Genomic DNA, 21,269 nt, shown 5'->3' on the forward strand with positions numbered 1-21,269 from the left:
ATAACCACACCACAAGGAGCAACAGGACTGCAGAACCATTTTCTATAAAGGAAAGGATTTGAACTGGTATTTTAGATGTGAAAGGCCTCTACAAGTTACCCGTCTCCATGAGCTGTTGATAGAACACAGTCTCCTCTTTTACCTGTCACTGAAAGGTCCTTCTAGTTACTGGTTTACACCCAGTATCACTTTCTATTTGGATTAGCCACGTGCTGTAGGATTACCAAGGCTTCCAAACTTTACCTTTTTCTGGCAGTTCTGCTTTGTATGCTACAAGCTATCATTCATCATTTATGAAACTTTAGCAAAACCTAACTGGCAATTTTTCTGATGTCTTTCAGTTGGTGTAAACAAAACCATTAATAGGCATCTTTAATAGAGATGACTAAAGTAAATTTTCATGTGCTCTGTGACGATTCTGATGATTTCTTCAAGCAAACCCCAGAGGGCTCTGGAACACGATTTTGGTCAGGGAAGAAATAACACAGCTGAAGTCAGTGGAAGTGTATGAAGCAAAATTTTCTACAAAAAAAAAACCCTTAAGGTTTTATGTTGTATCTCCTCATTTAATCCACTTAATAACTTCAGTGGAGAAACTGTTGCGCAACTTCCTACTGGTTCCAAAAACCGGGGTACTTTTGTCTCTTGCACATACACGCTAAATAACTCGTGCTGATGAAGCAGATTACGTTTTGAAGTGGTGAGTGCTTTAAAACTTTTCAGTTTGGGTGTAAAAACTGGCTTTGATGTTACATTCCCTGCACTAACCGAGGTTAGTGGCTTGAAACGCAGGCCACGGTTACCGGCTGACATTCCTGCTCGACATATCATTAGGTCTCCCTTTTTTCACCCTCACCCAGCCTCGGCAAAACGCTGACCACTGCAACCCGCCCTCCTTCTCCCAGGGCAGAGCCCGCAGCCGGCCATGCGCGGGAGGCAGGAGCACAGCACCCGCTCCTCACACCCGAGGCCTGCGCAGCCCGCACGGCCCGGCCGGGGGGAGACCGAGAGCACCGCGGCCCAGGGCACGACCCATCTCCCCTTGCCTTGAGAGGGGAGGGATTCCTTATAGAGCCCCTTCCCTGCTCCCGGGAGGCCTGGCGTCCGGGAACGGCTGGGAAACAGCCCCGAGCCGTTCGAGGGGACCCTCACCCCCGCCTTCTTGAGGACGAGCCCCAGGCCACCTCCGCTGCCAGAGACGCGGCCAGGTGCTTGGGGCGGCTCCCGGAAACATCTCTTCCCGTGACACCCAGCGCCTCAGCGCCAGCCTCCGGCTTCCACCCCAGGCTGATCCGCTGTACGCCCGCTTGGCTCCGGCCCCCCGGAGCCGCACCCCGCTCAGCTTCTCCGCCATTTCCTTTCCGGCCGCCGATCGTCTCTCCCGGCCCCGCCCCGCCCGCCCGGGTGAGTGTGCGCCCGGCGAGCCCCGGGGGCTGTGGGGGGGGGAAGGAAGAGGCGGTGTGTGTGTTGGGGGGGGGTGGAGGGTGATGGCGGCGGGAGGAACGGGGAAGCAGACGCCCCGCCGGGCTCGGCGCCCCTCGGGGACGCAGGGAAAGGCGTCTGATGGTGCGGGGCACCTTGTGGCAGGGCCGGGAGCCGGTGGCCTCCTGGCTGTCCCTCCCGGGAGGCTTGGGCACCGTCGCTCTGCCTCATGGCAGGGCGGCTGGGTCCGTGGGGCTTGGATGTGGGGAAGGAGCGCGGGATGCTGCCTGTCCCGGGAACGGGAGCGCAATTTTCTGCGGGTTTTTTTTTTTCCTCTGGAAAAAGTTTCTTAGTGTTCTGGGGCGGTGTGGCTTCTTGGGTTGCCCCAAGAACCGTGGCCCCACGGTTCTTCCCCACTGCTTCATGGGGGAATTGGGTTCCCCTCTAGCTGCTGGGCCAGTTTAGGAGCCTGGACTCATGAACAGGTACAATTGGAGTGCGAGCTGACAGTACCGATGTGATGTAACTGTTTCTGTCTGAAGCAGGAACAGGTCCATTATGGTGATGTGTTTTTTCTCGAGCCCTGTAGAGAAGAACTTGGGGTTACTGGGAGATGAAAAGCTGGGCATGAGCCAGCAGTGTGGGCTTGCAGCCCAGAAAGCGAACTGTATCCTGGGCTGCATCACAAGCAGTGCCATCAGGAGGTCAAGGGAGGTGATTGGAACGGGCTGCCTGGGGAGGTGGTGGACTCTTCGTCCCTGGAGACATTTAAAAAGCGACTCGATATGGCACTCAGTGCCATAGTCTAGTGACTGTGGCGGTAGTTGTTCAAGGGTTGGACTCGATGATCTCTGAGGTCCCTTCCAACCCAGCCTATTCTATGATTCTATGATTCTCCCCTTCTACTTTGCACTCCTGAGACCCCACCTGGAGTTCTGTGTCCAGTTCTGCAGCTCCCATCGTAAGAAGGACATGGAGCTGTTGGAGCGAGTCCAGAGGAGAGCCATGAAGATGATCAGAGGACTGGAGCACCTCTGTTAGGGGTAAAGGCTGGGAGAGTTGGAGCTGTTCTGCCTGGAGAAGAGGAGGCTCCAAGGAGGCCACGTTGCAGCCTTTCAGTACTTAAAGGGGTTGAATTAGAAAGTCAGAGAGGGACTTTTTATCAGGGCCTGTAGTGACAGTGGTTTTAAACTGAAAGAGGGTAGATTTAGATTAGAGATGAGGAAGAAATTTTTTCTGATGAGAGTGGTGAGTCCCTGGAAGATGTTGCCATGGATGAGCAACAGTTGTTCATATCCCATCAATGGAAGTGTTCCATGTCAGGTTTGCTAGGTCTTTGAACAACCTGATCTAGTTGAAGACATCCCTGACCATGGCAGATGGTTTGGACTAGATGACCTCTAAAGGGTCAACCCAAAACATTCCATGGTCCATTAGTTATTTACAATAACTACTGAAACGCTACAGAACAGCACGCTGTGTAAATGAAGCCGTGTTCTGTCAATAGTATGTACCTAAATTTAACTTTGTTAAATGCAATGTGAGTGAGCTGAGAGGTTGATGTGATGGATTTAGGTTTAGGATTCAAAACCAGGCAATTCAGGCTTGGTTGCATTTGTGGATGCCAGTTGTAGACCTTGGTGTCTGCAAGATCTTCAGGTGTTACTAGCAACTGGGGGCTGTTTTTCAGTCTTTTTTAAGCATTCCTTTGCCTCATGGAGAGCTGTGGCTTGCTGCAGCCAGGAATGTCCATCCTCTCAGGAAGGTGGTAGTAAGGATTCCCTCCTGCATTACTACAGTGACTGTAGGTTACTGTTGCAGTAGAGGCTGTTAAAGGAACACATTCTGCCTGGGAGTTAGTGGAGCAATGAGGATGTCCTGCATAGGTGAACTTTGTACTGCCTACAAATACCAAAACTGTAGTTTTAGGTTTCATGAAAGGCGTCTGTGTAAGTAAAACCATCTTAATAAATGAGAGCAATACTTTTTGTACTAAAGCTGTCATTTTTACTTACTTAAAAATTAAGGCATCAGCATGCTCTAATTCCTTATGTATTTGCTTCACAGAGTCACTCAGACATGCACGGAGTCTGTTTGAGTTGGCCAGCTGAGACCTAGTAGGAAAGCTGCAGTGCTAGAGGGCTTGGTCTTGGCTCACTGTCAGAATACTTAACTCAGCTTCTCAGGCAGGCTTTTACTGCTGCCTGGTGCTCTGGGCTACTCTGGGGGATGAAATGCTGGTGCAAACTTTAAGGCAAGTAAGTCTGCACGTACTACGGTGTTACACCTACCATTACTTGATTTTTATCTGAACTTTCCTGAGAACTTGGCAACTAAACCGCTTGCGAAGTAACTTTTTTATTTTCATATAATGATATAGCAGCAAAATGTGGCGGCTCGTTGGTCTAGGGGTATGATTCTCGCTTAGGGTGCGAGAGGTCCCGGGTTCAAATCCCGGACGAGCCCAGTCCTTTTGCTCCCTGGTGAGGTTTGCAAGCAACACCAAGTTGGGTGGGGAAGCAGACGCTCCAGAGGGGAGAGCCACCCTCCAGGGTAGGCCTAGAGAGACGGGAAGAGTGGGCTAATAAGCACCATATGAAGTTTGGTATGGACAAGTGTAAGGTTTTGCACCTGGGAAAATATAATCCAGGAGTACAGAACAGACTGGGATCCACCTGGCTGGAGAGTAGCTCTGTGGAAAGGGACCTGGTGGACAACAAGCTGAAAATCAGTGAGCAGTGTGGTGCTGCAGCAAAGAAAGCCAACAGCATTCTGGTAATCATCAAGGGCATCACCAGCAGAGATTAAGGTCATCATCCCACTGTATTTGGTGATTATCAGGCCACACCTGCAAAACTGTTCAGCTTTTGTTCCCGCTATACAAAAAAGATGTGGATGGGCTGAAGAGAGTCCAGAGAAGGACCACAAAGATGATCAAAGGGCTGGGAAGGCAGCCATATGAGGAAAGGTTGAGAGAATGGGGTTTGTTTGGCCTTGAGAAAAGAAGGCCAATGGCATCCTGGTCTGTGTCAGGAACAGTGTGGCCAGCAGGTCCAGGGAAGGGATTCTGCCCCTGTACTCAGCACTGGTGAGGCCACACCTCGAGTCCTGTGTCCAGTTCTGGGCCCCTCAGTTCGGGAAGGAGATTGAGGTGCTGGAGCAGGTCCAGAGAAGAGCAAGGAGGCTGTGAAGGGATCCAGCACAAGTCCTGTGAGGAAGGGCTGAGGGAGCTGGGGGTGTTCAGCCTGGAGAAGAGGAGGCTCAGGGGAGACCTCATCACTCTCTACAACTCCCTGAAAGGAGGGGGTAGCCAGGGGGGGATCGGTCTCTTCTCCCAGGTAGCCACGAGTAAGACATGGACTTAAGCTCTGCCAGCTGCCCCTAAACCAGGGGATGTTTAGGTTGGATATTAGGGAGAAATTTTTTACAGAGAGGGTGGTCAGACATTGGAATGGGCTGCCCAGGGAGGTGGTGGATTCTCTGTCCCTGAAGGTTTTTAAGAAGAAACTGATGTGGCACTCAGTGCCATGGTCTGGTAACCACAGCGGGAGTGGATCAAGTGTTGGACTTGATGATCTCAGAGGTCCTTTCCAACCTGGCTGTGATTCTGTGAAGGCTCAGGAGAGACCTTGAGCATTGAGAGACCTTGCTGTGTTCCAGTACTTAAAGGGTGGTTACCAAGAAGATGGAGATTCACTTTTTACAAGGAATCGCATGGAAAATATGAGGGGGTAATGAGTGCAAATTACTGCCGGAGAGATCCTGATTGGACATCAGGAGAAAATTCTTCACAGTAAGAACAGTCAAGCTTTGGAATAACCTGTCTAGGGAACTGGTAGGTTCCCTAACACTGGACTCTTAAGACTCAGCTTGACAAGGCACTGGGCCATTGCATCTAAACCTAGAAAGGTTCCTACATAGAAAGGTAGGACCAGAAGTTCCTTGGGGTCCCTTCCAACTTGGCATTCTATCATTATCTATCTGGAAAAACAAAGTGAATTACTTCCAACTTTAAAATTTTTTAAGTGTCTGCATTTGGATGAAGGAATTATTTTAATTCTACATAAGCCACAAAGTTTGGCAGCTTTGCAGAAATGAAAGCAGACTCTTATAATTTTAGTTTTTGGTGTAATTGCATGACAACAGAAAGGCCTAACAGTTTTCCCTCTCTTTTGCTAACCTGGCCCCATTCCAAGGTAGAGTATGGACACCCTGAGGCTGAGGTGCAGGCTGCTATCACATAGTGAGCATCACTGGATGCCTGGCCCTTCCACATAGTTTGGCATAAAATTGTTCCCAGGGCCTGAGACCTCAAGCAGGTGCCCTCAATTCATGTTCCTAAAACCTTCACCTGTAGGGGAGTCTGCTCTGGCTTTTTCTGTTTCTTTGGAAGCTGCTGTGACCCTCCTGCCAATTGAATCATCTTCACCCACTGGACCTGGTTACATATTCTTTTCCTCATAGCAATCTACTCTTTCATTTGGTCTCCCTCTTTCCATGCTCCATTTCAGTCTGTTTTCTCTTCACTGTAGTCTCGTGTGGCCCTTGGTGTCTGCTGTAGGACTGATGTCAGTGTTCCTGCATTGCAGCAGCTGCCTCCTCCAAAGGTCCTGCTAAAGCTTTACTCTGGTAACTGTACAGATATGTAGACACTGGACTTAGGATATGTGAGCCAGCTTGAAAGGAAAGCTTTTCTTAACACAGACCATGCCATTCCCTATGTTTAACTGGTTGGATTCTGCACTTGAAATGTCATACATCCTCCTCCCATCCTGCTCTGGCTTTAAAGGTCTCTGGGAAATCTTCACTGTGGTATTCTTTTCCTAATGGTAGTGCATTTCAAGGAAGTGTAAAGAGGGTTTTGAATTTCTGACCCTCTCCCCTCTCTCTGGCCCCTTTGCATGTTGCCATTAAATCTCTTAAAGCTGACTTAGTTTTTTTAATAATTTGCAGCTCTTGCTACAGAGGACCAGTCCATCACAGCTTCTTCATGTGGGTGGATTCCTGCATTTGTAAAGATGCATTGTGTGGCCACTGGGTTTAATTGCATGGCTTTTCTTATGAACTCAGCTGAGGGTTTTGAGCAATGGGTCCCAGTAGAGTGTTTTATGGGTTGCTGAGTTTTTAGAGAGGATTAGAGGCCTGCAGTGGGCTTTCTTTTTTCTGCTGCTTGGAGCAGTTCCCAGTATACTCTGATACCCCACTAGAAAAGGCAAGAGGAGCTGCTCTGGGTCCATGAGCTTTTGAGATTGTGTAACTGGTTGACTGTTTTGGTTCTCTCTCTTCTTGAACACAGGAACATGCCCAAGAAAGGAGGGAAGCATGCTGTATCAGGAAAAGAGATGCAGGTGCAGTGTAAACGACTGAAGGTGGAAACAGCCTGTTCTCCATCAGTCATGAATTTTGAGAGCCCAGACAGCCTCTTCAGAAGCTTGATCTCTCCCGTTGAACACGAGAAGTTCTTCAGGGAGTATTGGGAGCAAAAGCCACTGCTGGTTCGGAGAAATGATCCCCTGCTGGCTTCTTACTACCAGTCCCTGTTCCAGCTGTCAGATTTGAAGGAACTGTGTGGGCAGGGTCTATACTATGGTCGAGATATAAATATCTGCAGGTGTGTGAATGGAAAAAAGAAAGTTTTAAATAAAGAAGGCAAAGTGAACTACATGCAGCTGAAGAAGGATTTTGACCAGAAAAAGGCAACAATACAGTTTCATCAGCCTCAGAGATTTAAGGTTGTTTTATTGAATATAATTAATGCTTGGTTTTTTTTTTACTTTGCTTCAGTCATACTAGACATAGCTTCATCTCTGTTGCCATTATATCCTGAAGAAGTAGGTGATAACAATGACCTCCTGAAATCTATATATGAACTGTATTAATTAAAACATGGTTTATACTTTTGCATTGCCCATCATATTTCAGTGTTCTGCAGTAAGAAAGTGATTCCTGCTATAATATTAAGCATTCCTTTAAAAAAAATCACTTTGTCACATAAAAGTTTAGAAAAAAACTTAAATGCATGAAATTGGTTATACATCTGTGCTTGTGGAAGTGATGCCTTCTGCCCCACTGTTTCCTTGTGGTGCTTTTGTACTGCTTTCCTTTAGTGGAAGGTAAGGTGTGAAACCATGTAAAATATTTCCAGAACACTCCAGCATTCTTGTAAATGGATTGGCTTTGAATTTCACCACAGAAGTGTTACACCACACTTTACATGTGTGTACTCCTCCTTTCATTACTTCTGATGAGTTCAAAGTCATCCTGGAATAAGAATAAGGCAATGGTGTCTGCATAGTTGTATAAAGGAGTTAGGTGCTTAAAGGTACTTGGATTAGGTAGTCTTTTTTTGTCCCATGGTGTCAACACAATTTAATTGTGAAGTGGTCAGTAAGGACTCAAAAACACGAGTTGAGTCTCAAGTGCAGTGTCTCTGGCTGATCTCAGTTGGAGTGTAGCTGTAATGGCCAGGGGCATCTGCAGATGAAGTTGAAATGTTGCATGGCTTATGCTGAAATGAGAGCTTGAGCTGGACCTACTAAAATTCTGGCTGAAGCTGCCCTTGCACAGCTCTGACAGTTGGCATCTTCTGACATGAGAGTCATCCTTTTGGTGCATCATCTGTCACGTGTTAGATGTGGATGATTCTGTTCTTGAATATTCCAAAACAATTTGAGTCAACTGGAAATGGATCTCTGACTTTGTATGCTGTCTGATGCTGTCCAGTGTAATGCAAGTCCTGCAGGTGTTTGTTGTCTTAAGATGTTTGTGCTGTCTGTGGCATGATGCATGGTTTATGTTCCTCTGTCTAGCCCTGTTTGTCTGTTTTTGCAACCTAAAAATATCATAGGCAGGAGAAGAAACATCAATGCTGTGTCAGGAAACCAGATGTCTTATCTTACTGATTACTGTCAGAGCAGGTCCCCTTTGCATCTGCAGTGCCTGCTTGCAGCAGGACCACTCTATACAGAGCATCTTTCCCAGCCTCTGGCTGCCTGTGGGAGGTGGGATCATGCACTACAAGAGCATCCTAAGCCATGGGGAGGCTGTGGGCTAGGAAGCAGCTTGGCTTGGCCCAGCTCTTGGGTAGTAACATGGTTTCTTTTTAAAGGAGGAGCTCTGGAAGATTCAGGAGAAGCTGGAGTGCTACTTCGGGTCTCTGGTGGGGTCGAATGTTTATATTACTCCCCAAGAGTCACAGGGCCTTCCCCCTCACTACGATGATGTTGAGGTAGGACAGCACAACCTGTGAATCTCTGCGTGGGCTTCTGCTAGTGGCTGTGGCTACCTGGATGTGCACTTTCCCTACTCTCTATCTCATAAAATGACTTACAGAAAAATGTTTTTTACATTGGAAACTTACAGTAATTTGTTGCAGGTGTTCGTTTACAGTGGTTTTTCCTGTATATTTTTACTGAAAAGGTAATATACTGTAAACTGTGCTTTCCTGATCTGGTAATTGCATTAGATGAAAAGAGAATTTGTTTTTCCATATGCATTCTAGCACCTTTTTTTCATTTTCACTTCATTCAGACCCCCAAAAACCTGGAAATCCTTTTTCCTTTGCTCCAAATACTTGTTCTTTTTTTTCAGTTGGACAGTGAAAACAGACTGGTTCTGCTGGTTCCTACTGTTCTTAAGAAGTTAGTGGTGTGATGAAGTCCTGTGTCCAAATGCATTTTAAATCAGCTTTTAAAAGGGACATTCAGATAGACACAGCATTAAAAAAAAATAGGGCTATCTCACTTAAAAAACACCAAACCCAAAAACCACCAAACCCTTACATGTGTTGTTTGCTTTTTTTTTTTTTTTTTTTTTTTCCATTGAATACATCTGGAGTTTCACTTTCATTATGCTTGTTCAGCAGCCCCATAGCCTGTGTGTTATGGTATATGTCACCAAGTCCCAGCTCGCAGAATTCCCTAGGTGTTTCTGATGCTCTCTTTGTCAGTAAATGGTGGTAACACTTCTCTCACCTGCTATTTTGCCTTATCTGGGTGACAGACATTACTTTCAGGTTAGTTGTTTAGCACCTGTTCAAGTGACTGGAGAAAAAAGGGATTCCCAAACGCCCATCTCAGGAGAAAATACATCACACTTCTTAACCCTTTTTTCTGTTATCTCTAGAGCCTAAAAGAATAATGCAAATGTAAATTTCAGTATTGTAGAACTCTAAAGATTAACGTGAGAAGAATTCTGCTTACCATGCTGAAGAGTAACAGAGAGCATCAAAAGTGAAATCTCTTTCTAGTTATAAAAAGCAACCTGTGCCCCTTCTGTTTGCTTTCTATCCTTGATTTCTGGCTTGGTTCCACAGACTTTCCCGGTTAGAAGGTGACATTATTTCTGATCAGTTGGATGTGTGAGGGGCAGCAAGGCTCCCTTATGCTTTTGGATTTTCTGGTCTTTTGCAGGTGTTTATCCTTCAGCTAGAGGGCGAGAAACATTGGCGACTCTATAAACCAACAGTGCCTTTAGCTCGGGAATATAATGTTGAATCAGAAGACAGGATTGGGAATCCCACACATGAATTCATATTAAAGGTATTATAATTAAATTGCTTTACCTGGTCTGGGCTATGGTTGCCAGCAATGCAGTCATCTTTGAAAGGGTCCATTTCTTGAAGACAGTATTCTGAATGATTGTGGTTGGCAAATTGAGGGGAGGATTGGCTCTGCAGTAATTGGTTTTTATTTTCACAAACCTGAAAATCAGGTGTTTGGCTGTTTCTGTTATTTGAAAAAAAAAGACAGCATTTCCTGAAGATTAAAGAATGCAATCCCTTTGACAGCAGGACATCTGGTGCTTGTCCTGTTCTGTTTTACGTGCTTGTGCTTTTGAAGTGTATTATAAATTCAGCAGGCAGGGCTGCTCTCTGTTAGAAGCCTCTTTAATTTCTCTGCCTTGAAGCCTATCATAGGGTCTTTCTCTGCAAGGTCTTTGCTCTTCCCAGTGTTCAGACCTGCCTTTGAGTGTAAGTAGTTTATGAATAGTATGAAACATTGGATATGATCCTGACGTCACTAGCTGTGTGGTTTGACAGATGGTAATATTCAGCTGTCATGATGTATTGAGTGATGCAAAGTCTAGTAAATTACCATTCTCTTCTTTATTTCTAGAACATTTTAAATATGAGTGAAGTGAAAATACTGGCTTCTGAAATGGGCTTAAATATGATCTAAAGTTTTAATTTATTTTTCTTTTGTTTGATGTTCTTCACTTTCCATAACCCATTTCTTCCTAAGTAGGCACTGTCAGATTTTGGTTATCTATCCAGAGCTGTCCCTGACAGGGATGCTGTCAGATGACTTGTTTCCTCCCTAGACATCTTTCAAGAACATTTTCTTTCTCCTTTTTTGCATTTCTGTTTGCTGCCTGTCATCCTTTAGAACAGTTGTTTAGGCAGATGTTTAAGCAGTTTAGAACAAATGGACCTGTTAGAAACTTATACTGGTGGTGTTGTTGTCCCTTCCCACCAAAAACTGGTAGCTGACCAGTCACTGATAGAGTGAGGACCATGCTGGTTTGTCTGTGGAGTCCCAAGCTGCAGCATCTTTTGATGACACTGCAGCAGGCTGTGGCCACATTGTTACTGATGTCAACCACAGGGATTATTTGGTTGCTGGCTATCTAGTGTTCTTCATGTATGATTTTTCCATTCAATTTGCTGGTACTTCTCCCTTGTCTGCCCTTCCTTCCTCCAGTCTGGAAATAAGAAGGCAGAAGTGATCAGATCTGTGTTGTCTCTTGTCAAGTGCTCTGTCCTGCCCCAAGCTGGGTGTCTGTCCACCTGGAGTCTGTGAAGTTTCTGGTTGTTTTAATTGATGAGTGGTGTACTTGCTGGCTCATGTGAATGATGCTGAAAAGTCATGCTTTGAAAAGTCATGATCCTGGCTTCTGAATGGCAGGCATGGGGTGTTACAGAATGAAGTAATCCCTTTTGCAGCAGACTACACCCTGGTAGATGTTTAGGGCTCTTGCCCTTCCCCTGTGCAACTTGCCTTCTTTTCCTTTTTTTTTTTTTTTTTTTTCTTCTCATTGGAGGTACGAAGCATAGCAAATTAAGAGAAATAAAAATACTCCTAGCTGGTTAGTGTAGTCCTTACATTGGTAAGGCAGTTTATTAATGGCAGAGAGAGGTTTGCATCAGAACAAGTAAAGTGTACATAGCTGAGCCAGGATGCTTTGCAGATTGTTGTAAATAGATGAAGAGACATGATTTTGCCAAGCCATGTGAACCCTCATAATCTAAACAGACCTTTTGATTTTGTGAAAAATCAAGTATTATTCACTTGAAATGTATCTGTGTTAGACAGTTTGGTAGGGTCTTAGAAGTAGGTGATGTGACCAAATTTAAGGAAGAGAAAAATTAAAATGGAATCAAATTTCTTCATTGTTGCTTTATGCACTTTCTCTTTGACTGCGTTGTTCAACAGTGTAGATGTCTGTAGGAGAAACCATAAGCAAACTGATTTTTTTATTCTTGGAGTGAATTTAATGTGCTTTGTACATCTCTCTTACCTTGGTTTTCCTTGTCATTGTGGAGTTTTACTTTAGATACACGTGAAGACAGATAGGAGGAAGGTTGTACTTATTTTTAAGTGTTTTGACTGAAAATACTGGGAAAAAAAGAGTATTTTAACAGTTTACCATCTTTATAGACTATTTGGCTTTTCTTGTGGAATACTGGCCTTTTCTTTTGATGTGACCTGACCAAATTCACATTGCACTGTGCTTATCTGCCAGCCCTCTGTATTGACAGCAGATTCATCTCAGCTGCTTCTTTGTCCCCTTTATGCATCTTGAGTTGGAGTGTACATGTTCTGTCATGTTAAAAGCTTGCTCCAGACAGTTGCATAATAAATATGGACAGTAAGCTGGAAAGTTGAAGGTATTGGACTTCTGGCTTAAAGTGCTTATTGAAGCACTGACTGAATGCTATTGGAGTGTACAGGGAAGGATCTCTCTATTTGGGAGTTATAAAAATACATGTTGACAGTCTGTTTTCTCAGAGTATTTTCTCTATTTTGACTACAACAAGGTTTGACTATATTAGGTGCCCTAATATATCAATTCTCTTTCATTTTCTTGCAGCCAGGTGACTTACTGTACTTCCCAAGAGGGACTATTCACCAAGCTGACACTCCTCTTGGAATCTCCTATTCTACACATGTGACCATCAGTACTTACCAAAACAAGTAAGTATTTAAGTAATTATTTTTTACTTTTTCTTTTAGTATGTCTTTTCTGAAAATATCTTTCCTCTGCCACATGATGTCTGTGAATAATACAGACCTGAAACTGGTGTTTCAAAGAAATGATGTCCTGTTTCTTAAAAATAACCACCTTGTAATGGAGCTCTGCTTTATTCTTTTCTGTGTTCATTCTGTTTAGCCCTTCTGTAGTTTGTTTTTCTGTGAGTAATATAGGAACAGGGCATGTCTCCTCCCCAGAGGATGTGGTGACATGGAATATATGTAGGTACACCACTACTACACGTGTACTGCTTTTAACAGAATCTAAGGTAGTGTTCACAGAATCATTCAGGTTGGAAAAGACCCTCACGATCACAGATCATCAAGTCCAACCATTAACCTAACTCTACCAAGTCTAGTGGTTTAACCATGTTCCCAAGAACCACATCTACACATCTTGAATCACTACCCCTGAGGGTGTTTAAAACCACTCCCCTGGACAGCCTATTCCAGTGTTTAATTATCCTTTCAGTGAAGAAGTTTCTTCTAATCTAAACCTGCCCTGGAACAGCTTCACTCCATTTCTTCTCGTCCTGTTGCTTGCTACTAGGGGGAAGAGAGTACACCTCCACCTCACTACAACCTCCTACTTTTCAGGGAGTTGTAGAGAGTGATAAAGTCTCCCCTCAGCCTCCTCTTCTCCAGGCTGAACAACCCCAGCTCCCTCAGATACTCTTTATAAGGTTTGCATTTTAGTCCCTTCGCTAGCCCTTGGCTGCCTTTCTATGGACATGCTCCAGCACCTCAATGTCCTCCTTGTGGTGAGGGGCCCGAAACTGAAAGTAGCACTTGAGGTGTGGCCTCCCCTGTGCTGAGGACAGGGGGACAATCACTTCCCAGTCCTGCTGGTCACACTATTTCAGATATTTCAGATAAGCCAGGATGCTGTTGACCTTGGCCACCTGGGCACACTGCTGCCTCATGTTCAGCTGGCTGTCAGTCAGCACCCTCAGCTCCTTTCCTGCCAGGCAGCTTTCCAGCCACTCTCCCCAAGCCTGTAGCATTGCCTGGGGTTGTCGTGGCCCACATGCAGGACCCAACAGTAGGCTCTGTTGAATCTCATGAAATTGACCTCAGCCTGTCCAGGTCCCTCTGTAGAGCCCCCCTACCCTTCAGCAGATCAACACTCCCTCCCAACTTAGTATCATCTGTAGATTTATTGGGAGTGCTCTCAATCCCCTCATCCAGATCATTGATAAAGATATTAAAGATATTAAAGAGAACTGGCCCCAGCACTGAGCCCTGGGAGCTGGATTTAACTCCATGCACTAGAACTCTTTGGGCCCAGCCAGCCAGCTGTTTTACCCAGAGAAGTGTACACCTATCTAGGCCATATACAGCCAGTTTTTCCAGGAGAATATTGTGAGAAACAGTGTCAAGAGCTTTACTAAGATCCAGGTAAATGATATCCACAGCCTTTTCTTCATCCACCAAACAGATCATTTTGTTGTAGAAGGAGATTAGGGTTCATCAAGCAGGATCTGTCTTTCATGAACACATGCCAACTGGGCCTGCTTGCCTGGTTGTTCCACACATGCTTTATAAAGGCACTCAAGATGGAAGGATAGGGATAAAAATTACTGCTGCAGTAATTGAAGTTTTGGGGTTTGGAGGAAGGAGGGAAGCAAGACCATTGTTTGAAGCAGCCTGTTTGCCAGGTTTTCACGTAGCAACCTTAATTGCTATTTAATTGGTTATTTTATTATTTACCAACTGTGATATTTACTGTGGAAGATAATGTTACAACTGCAGGCTCACTGTTGTGTTTAAAACATGTCTCACCAGTGGCTGAAGTTTCTGTTCATTTCATATCCCAGATAAAGAGTCATGAGCTACTCCTTTCATCATGTTTTCTCCTGCATTTGAAAGTCACCCACACCTATTCTGACAGACTTTCTGCAAATTCTTCCCTCACAAATATTTTCTACTTATCTGTGTATTTCATCTCCCACCCTGCACAAGCAAGTCAGATTTCCTTTGACACATATCTGATTGTTGTGCCCACTGAAACATGGTCATCACACTGGAAAATGCTGCTGTCACCAATGTAGCCTCTCAGGTGCTGGGTTTGAATTAATTGGCCTGAATTAGTAATGGGGAAGGATTTCTGTTACCCACAAAACAGGGCGGAACAAGTTTGGGCATATTGTAAATGGTTGTAAGCTGAATCTCTAACCACCAGCTGCACCACTCTGGAAGCCTGGGATGTCAGTACTAATGGTAACACTTCATGTGGCCAGCCCTCCAAGCTGGAGAGAGGGTTAAGATAAAGCCACTCAAAGGTGTGAGTCTTCATAAAAGTTGGCTGCAGCTGATTTTAATTTACTCTCATGTTCCATTCTTTTTTTCAGAAGGAAAAAAAAAACCAACAAAAAAACCTGTTTTCCTTAAGCAGTGACTACTGTTGCAAAGAGTGCTTGATTTCATGTGCAGGAGGCAATATTAGTGCTGAGCCACTTTAGCAAATTTGAGGACACATTCAGGATGATCAGTAGTGAGGGGTCTCCAAAGAGATGTTCTGCTCCTCCTTCCTTCCCCTGCCTTTTTGGTCCCATTGCTTCATTGGCCTGGCCCTTCTCACACCCCTTGTTTAGTGAACTGATTGGACAGAAGAGTGACACTGCAATAGGTGGGTGTTTGGTTTGATGGTAGAGGCTGGGCTGCAGTGACATTTTACAGACCAATGTGCAAGAGTCTTGAATGCACAAGGGCCTGCCCAGCTTGATCCTTACAGAATTATTGGTCAAGCAGTGCAGGGCAGACAAGAATTTGGTTCCTTATAACAGGGTTGCTGGAGACCTGAGAGGCTTACATAGAGCCAATGCCATTTCTCTGTGACAGCTGAAACCAAATTCCAGTCCAGTGGGTTAGTCAAGAAATAGTGCTGCCTGAGCTTGTGTCAGAATGAGGTGAGAAAAAAGGACAATCTTGAAGAGTGCTGGTTTTCTGAAGATAAAAAGTGGTGTCATCATCCATTAAGGTTACTGGTAATGAAGTGTTAGAGCCTGCACCTGCTTTCAGCAAACATAGGTACATTAAAAAACAATCCTGATACAGGCTGGTATTTTTGTTTGGCTTGTAGTCCAAAATGTGGTCTGGAAACATTTCCTTGGAAAATTGAAAAGGGCTTCTTGAAAATAAGTAGTCCTTATTATGGAGGATGTTTTGGATTCCTTGTGACCACTTCGGAAGCTGCACATGCAGAAAGAGCTGGGAGGGGAGGAAGGTGCTGGTGGGAGTGGAACTTCCAGAGATTTTTTAGGCACCAAGACAAAAGGGACTCCACTGTGTGCTGGAGGATGGTTCCTTTGGGCCAGATCTTAGCAGGCATAGAAATGTGTGTGTGAGTTCATTATAAGCATGGCAGTTCAGAAAAGCAATGAGTAGTTGAAGATAGTTGCTGGCAGATGGAGATTTTGGCAAGAGAAGGAAAACAGTAAGAAGTGTAAGATACCTAATTTTGTTTATGGGCCAGCATCCTTCCTGCCCCGTGTAGGAGACAGTGGAACACTTGAATGGAGACAATAAAAAGGAATGTAAATGAGACTATAAAAAGGAATACTTTTTTTTTTTTTTTCCTATGTCTAGAGATAAGTGCTCAAAATATGGAGTGCTGAGGGGAAATCCACTAGTAAATCCACTAGCACCTGAAGCAGAAGAAACTGGACCCTTCTCATGCCAGTTCCTTCCCTCTGTACAAGTGCCACTGATTGAAGGGGACTCACATGCAGTTGAGGGGAGAATGAGCTATTGCATGAGACTACAGAGACTGCAGATGGAAGAAAGCAGATTTGGAATTGTAGCTCTTAAGTTTCCAGTGCTTGACATCAGTTAAGATGCCTACTTTATTTCAATGCAACTATTTTAATAATATTTTTTTTTCTTCCTTTCTTTCAGCTCTTGGGGAGATTTCTTGCTGGATGCAATTCCTGGCCTTGTGTTTGATGCTGCAAAAGAAGATGTGGCACTGCGGACAAGCATTCCAAGGCAACTGCTTATGGTAAGTGGGTGGGACTAAGTCACTAATAGTGTATCCAGCTGAAACTTAAGCAGAGGCAAGCATGGATGTTCTTGATTGGCTCTGAAAGTTCAGTGCAATGGCAGTATCTGGTCTAGAAGCACAACTGCTTACTTTGAAGACTTCAGGGTGACTCTTCTAAGCTTTGCTCCATCTGACACATTGCACTGCCTTTCTTTCATAGCAGTTTCCTTGTGTGACTTGTTTCCTTGTAAAAGTAATGGCATTTGCTTTGGAACTGTCAGGAATAGTTTGTGTCAGGCCAAGCTTTTGCATCTTTCAAAGCTAATAAAAGTTAGTAACATTGTAAATTGCTTTGTGAACTCTTTAGGGTAGTCCAGTTGTGTTGCTGATCAGCTCATCAGTGTGCAGAAGGAACAAGTCTCAACTATACTTGCAAGTCCTTTAGCATTGCAGGTAGCATTAGTTTTGGTGCTTGAACAGATCCTAGGGAATGTGTATAAAGAAACAAAATCTGTTGTTTTGGGAGTAAACATTATCTCCCTTTGCAAAGAAAAGAGGAGTGTTCAGATTTTCACTGTGCTACTACACCTCCTTTTTTTTAGGCTTTTATCTTAAATTCACGTGAGAGCAATGCTTTGTTAATATTTAGCAGGTGGACATAGCTGAATCAACAAAAAAACTGAGTAGCCTTTTAAGAAGGCTTGCAGACCGTCTGGAAAACACCAAAGAACTGAGATCATCTGACATGAAGAAGGATTTCATTATGAATCGGTTGCCACCTTGCTTTGGATGCGACTCTGATCCTTTGACTCCAGGTAGATTTTGAAGTTACCACCCATTCCTGTGGCTGATGTCAGGGCAGAGCTGTTGCTGACTCTGGCTTTTATGACTTTGGTATTTTACAGTAGGCAAGGATTATAGTCTAGCAACAGCATCATCTTGTGCTAGGCTCTTCGTGTCTGTCTGCACACCTTAGTTAATTCCTTGAGTCTGGTGGAAGAGGTGACACATCTCTTAGAGTGAAATGAAGGTCATGCTAGACTGCAACTGGCAGCTTTAATAAACTGCTATGGGCTGATAATGTTTAGTGGGCAGAATTTCTCCTTCTGCTCTCGTTTGCTATTACAGCTACTTGTAAACTGTAAAGGTGAAAGAATAAAAAAGCTCTCCCTCTACCGCCTCTCCCCACGTGTGGGAACATGTGGGTGTTGAAATGGTGTTAACAAAGCATCAAGCCACAAGAGAGTGGGTAGTGCAGACAGCTCAGTTTCCACTGTTTGTCTGGTTTCCTTCCTTTCTAATGGAGAATTTTTTTTTTCTCAGGTGGGAAATTGCCAAAAATAGATAGCAAAATCAGACTGCAGTTTAGAGATCATGCTATCATTACAGTGGAGCCAGATCAAGATAATTCTGTAAGTAAAATGAAGCCACCCTCCATATGCTTGGGGTGGGAGTACAGAGGGAGTGCAAGGTATCTGAGCTGTTGCTCTGTACTGGTCTGAAAGGGTCATGCAATTGTAGTTGGTTGGATCCTGCATCCCGTTAGGGTTTGATAGGAGATCAAGGCATTGTTGTGAAGCAGTTATATGGCATGTTCTTGTCTTCTTGAAAAAGAGCTACAGAACTTAATTTATTCTGTGAGCCTGCATGATGGGTCCGTGGCTTTTTCTGAGTTTAGATGGGACAGGTGATTATTACAGCTCTATTGCTCTTGATATTGGATTTTTATTTATTCCTTGTATTTGAGAGCATGAGTAAGTTATAAAAATACAGTCCCTCAAGGGAAGTTCTCCTGGTTGCATCTGCTGATGATTGTGGCAGCATTAGCTTTCACCTCATCTTTGCTCCTAAGCAGGTGCCAGTGGCACTACTAAGTTGTTCCACAAAACAGATACTGTCATCTTGGATTATGTTGTGCTCAGACTGCTTGGTATCTATGAAGGTTTCTTTAGTATGATATTGTAGAAGGGCTTTTATTTTCTTAATTAAAAAAAGGGGGGGGGGGGAGGGGATGGACTATCTTGTATGATTTTTTTTCCCCCTCTCCCCCCCCCCCCAAAGTAAAATGTTTCCCTTCAGGAAAAACATACCAAAATTTTCTGATTTTTCTTGTGGGTTTTTTTGGTTTGGTTTTGTGTTCGTATTGCTGTGAGACTGCGTAGGTTTTGGAAACAGTTTTGCAGGTTTTTGCCACCTTGCATTCTGACGTCATACAGATAAATCCTGATTGACAGCACACATGCAAGACAGATTTTTGTGTCCATAAACTCGGTGTGAGATCTGCCTGCAGACCTATGAATTGATTTGCACAGCTTTGATCAAGGGGTGATTACAGGCATGTGATTTTAAAGAGACAGATTGATGTCAGGATGGAATTTATTGAGGCACACTCTTTCATTACGACCTAAGGAGGTGGACCTTACATGGCACATTTTCTATACAGCATCAGTGCTGTGAGTCTAGTAGAGGCCATATTAAGATAAAAGACCTTTAAAGATGTTTTGTAGTCTCCCTTATTTCTGTAGTAGGTGTTTGTTGGAAGCTCATTTAGGAAGGTGACTTGCTTGCACTTAATTCTCCAAAATTAAGAGGCTAACTTTCTCACTTGAGTGAGATAAAGCCAAGGGGGTGGGCCATACGTAACTGGGTTCTTCCTGCTGTCTTTTAGGATGAAGTTCGCAGAGACATGGTCTATGTTTATCATTCTTTAAAGAACAGGAGAGAGTCTCACATGATGGGGACAGAAGATGATACTGCCAGCGAGGCAGGCACATCACAGGTTTGCTCCCATTTACACAGACAAATGCACAACCGAAGCTACACTGCTGCTTTGGGTTTTGCTGAATTAGAAGAGTGACTGAGACAGTAGCAAGGTTCTGGTGTTTCTCCTCAGCACCTGAAGCATTTCTGCCCTGGCCCTGAGCATGCAGATGAGCAGAGGCTGCAACACAAGGGCAGTTAACAATAGAACTCAGTAATGTAATTTCATGCTTAATTGTTTGAGATGTCAGCAGGATTTCTTGCACGTGCCTGATGTCCCAGCTAGCAAAGTACTGGAGTGGGCAGACATGACTTTTGCTTCTGTGTCCTTCAGCACATCCCATATTGAGGCTGCTGACTGTGCTGGAACAGTCACCACTGTGCCTCATGTGCCACATTTACACCACTTTGAACCATGTTAAATACTGTATCCACTGGAACTTACCAGAAGATAAAGGTGTTCATTTTAGGGTGGGATGGGTCAGTATCGGGAGTAAAGAGTCTTTTCCTGAAATGGAAGGAGGGAGCTTTTTGTATTGTTAATATGCCTGCAGATGGTTCTTCTCTACTCTCACTTAGGGTATGTACTATGTACTTTCCTTTGAATCATAAATGAAGAATGGTTCTTAGCATTGATAGTCATTTTATGGTAGTAAGAAAGATGCTCTGTCTTAGGTCTGTGACTTGCAACACTTGAATTCATGGCCTGCATAAATACAGCATAGCAGGAAAGCAGAACACAGCCTGTTGCTGTCTGAGTAGTTACAGCAGGCTGTTTGCTTGCCAGTTACTTAGCTTTTAAAGTAGATCTCCTCAGTGTGCTACAGCAGAGAATGTGGGCAGTGGAGGTCATACACTGGCACCTGTACAGTATATGCAAATCCCAGACTATACTTCTGTAAAGTCTCCAGATGTGGTCATGGAGATGGTCTGTGGCTCTCGTCAAACAGCTATGCCTGAGGGCTGCACATGCCAGGTGGACAAACTTACTTGACCTTCCAAAAAAAAAAAAAAAAAAAAAAAAAAAAAAAAAAAAAAAAAAAAAAAAGAGTACATTTAAAGTTACTTCCTTCTTCAGTGTGAAAACCACACAAGGAAACCATGTACCTTAAGCCTCCCTTAATTGTAAGAATACATAAGAGAGTTTGGTTATTAAGTTTTTCTATTATGAAACGTGTCAGAATGATATGGCATCTATTGGCAGATGGGCTCAAAAATACCAGAGTAGTGTAGGAAAGGAGCACATAGGCTACAGACACTGATCAGCAGGTAACACACTATTGTGTAATAAGGTACACTGCATTAGCTGAAGATTTTTATTTTACTTATGTTTTTTTTTTTTCCCCAGCAGACTCATGGACTCAGGTTTCCTTTGTCACACTTGGATGCACTGAAGCAGATTTGGAGTTGCAGCACGGTTAATGTTAAAGAGCTTAATCTTACCTCAGATGAAGAGAAAGAAAACCTTGCTGTGTCACTATGGACTGAATGTCTAATTGAAGTTATTTGATGCTTTTGTGAATTAGCTGCTCCTGTAAGTAGTACTTCTGCCCATTAAGAATCCCATGGCAGAAAGGGTTATTAAATTACTTTTTTATCCATCCAGCCTTTGGTTTGTTTTGCTGTCTATATATTGCAGTACTTTGTTACATGTTGCTACTTTCAGGTACCAAACCTTACTTTCCTTTCCTTAGCTTTGGGAAAATGGTCATCAAGACAACCCATGGTAAGCTGCCCCCTGTCCAATGAGCCACATCTATCTCTGTGTGGATGGATCAAGTCACTCATGAACCCACAAGTGCTGTGATATCCTTGATATCCTCTTTCCTCTAGACATATATAGTATATATATG

At 44.0% G+C, this 21,269-nt stretch overlaps 1 protein-coding gene, 1 long non-coding RNA gene and 1 other non-coding gene across 5 annotated transcripts; 2 read left to right on the top strand and 1 right to left on the bottom strand.

The window, feature by feature from the left end:
• Positions 1 to 357: 357 nt before the first annotated feature.
• LOC139802110 (uncharacterized) lies at positions 358 to 1,285 on the bottom strand. Its single transcript, XR_011728513.1, has 2 exons — positions 1,153 to 1,285; positions 358 to 522 (listed from the first exon to the last, which is right to left on the bottom strand). It is a non-coding gene; the product is annotated as an uncharacterized lncRNA (long non-coding RNA).
• On the top strand, positions 909 to 21,021 carry RIOX2 (ribosomal oxygenase 2). Of its 3 annotated transcripts, none has more exons than XM_071756862.1 (10): positions 909 to 1,404; positions 6,719 to 7,154; positions 8,531 to 8,650; positions 9,834 to 9,962; positions 12,514 to 12,617; positions 16,572 to 16,674; positions 17,306 to 17,471; positions 17,980 to 18,068; positions 19,325 to 19,435; positions 20,765 to 21,021. In XM_071756862.1, the coding sequence occupies exons 2-10, from the start codon at positions 6,723 to 6,725 to the stop codon at positions 20,924 to 20,926; spliced, it is 1,416 nt and encodes a 471-aa protein (XP_071612963.1). In that variant the 5' UTR covers positions 909 to 1,404; positions 6,719 to 6,722; the 3' UTR covers positions 20,927 to 21,021. The 3 variants fall into 3 exon arrangements, with proteins under 3 accessions (XP_071612963.1, XP_071612977.1, XP_071612971.1); XM_071756876.1 differs by having other exon boundaries at positions 911 to 1,404; positions 20,768 to 21,021; XM_071756870.1 differs by lacking the exon at positions 909 to 1,404 and adding an exon at positions 4,746 to 5,347.
• TRNAP-AGG (transfer RNA proline (anticodon AGG)) lies at positions 3,817 to 3,888 on the top strand. Its single transcript has one exon. It is a non-coding gene; the product is annotated as a tRNA-Pro (tRNA).
• Positions 21,022 to 21,269: the final 248 nt, after the last annotated feature.

This window comes from Heliangelus exortis, chromosome 1 (assembly GCF_036169615.1).
Source record: "Heliangelus exortis chromosome 1, bHelExo1.hap1, whole genome shotgun sequence".
NCBI classification, from domain to species: domain Eukaryota; kingdom Metazoa; phylum Chordata; class Aves; order Apodiformes; family Trochilidae; genus Heliangelus; species Heliangelus exortis.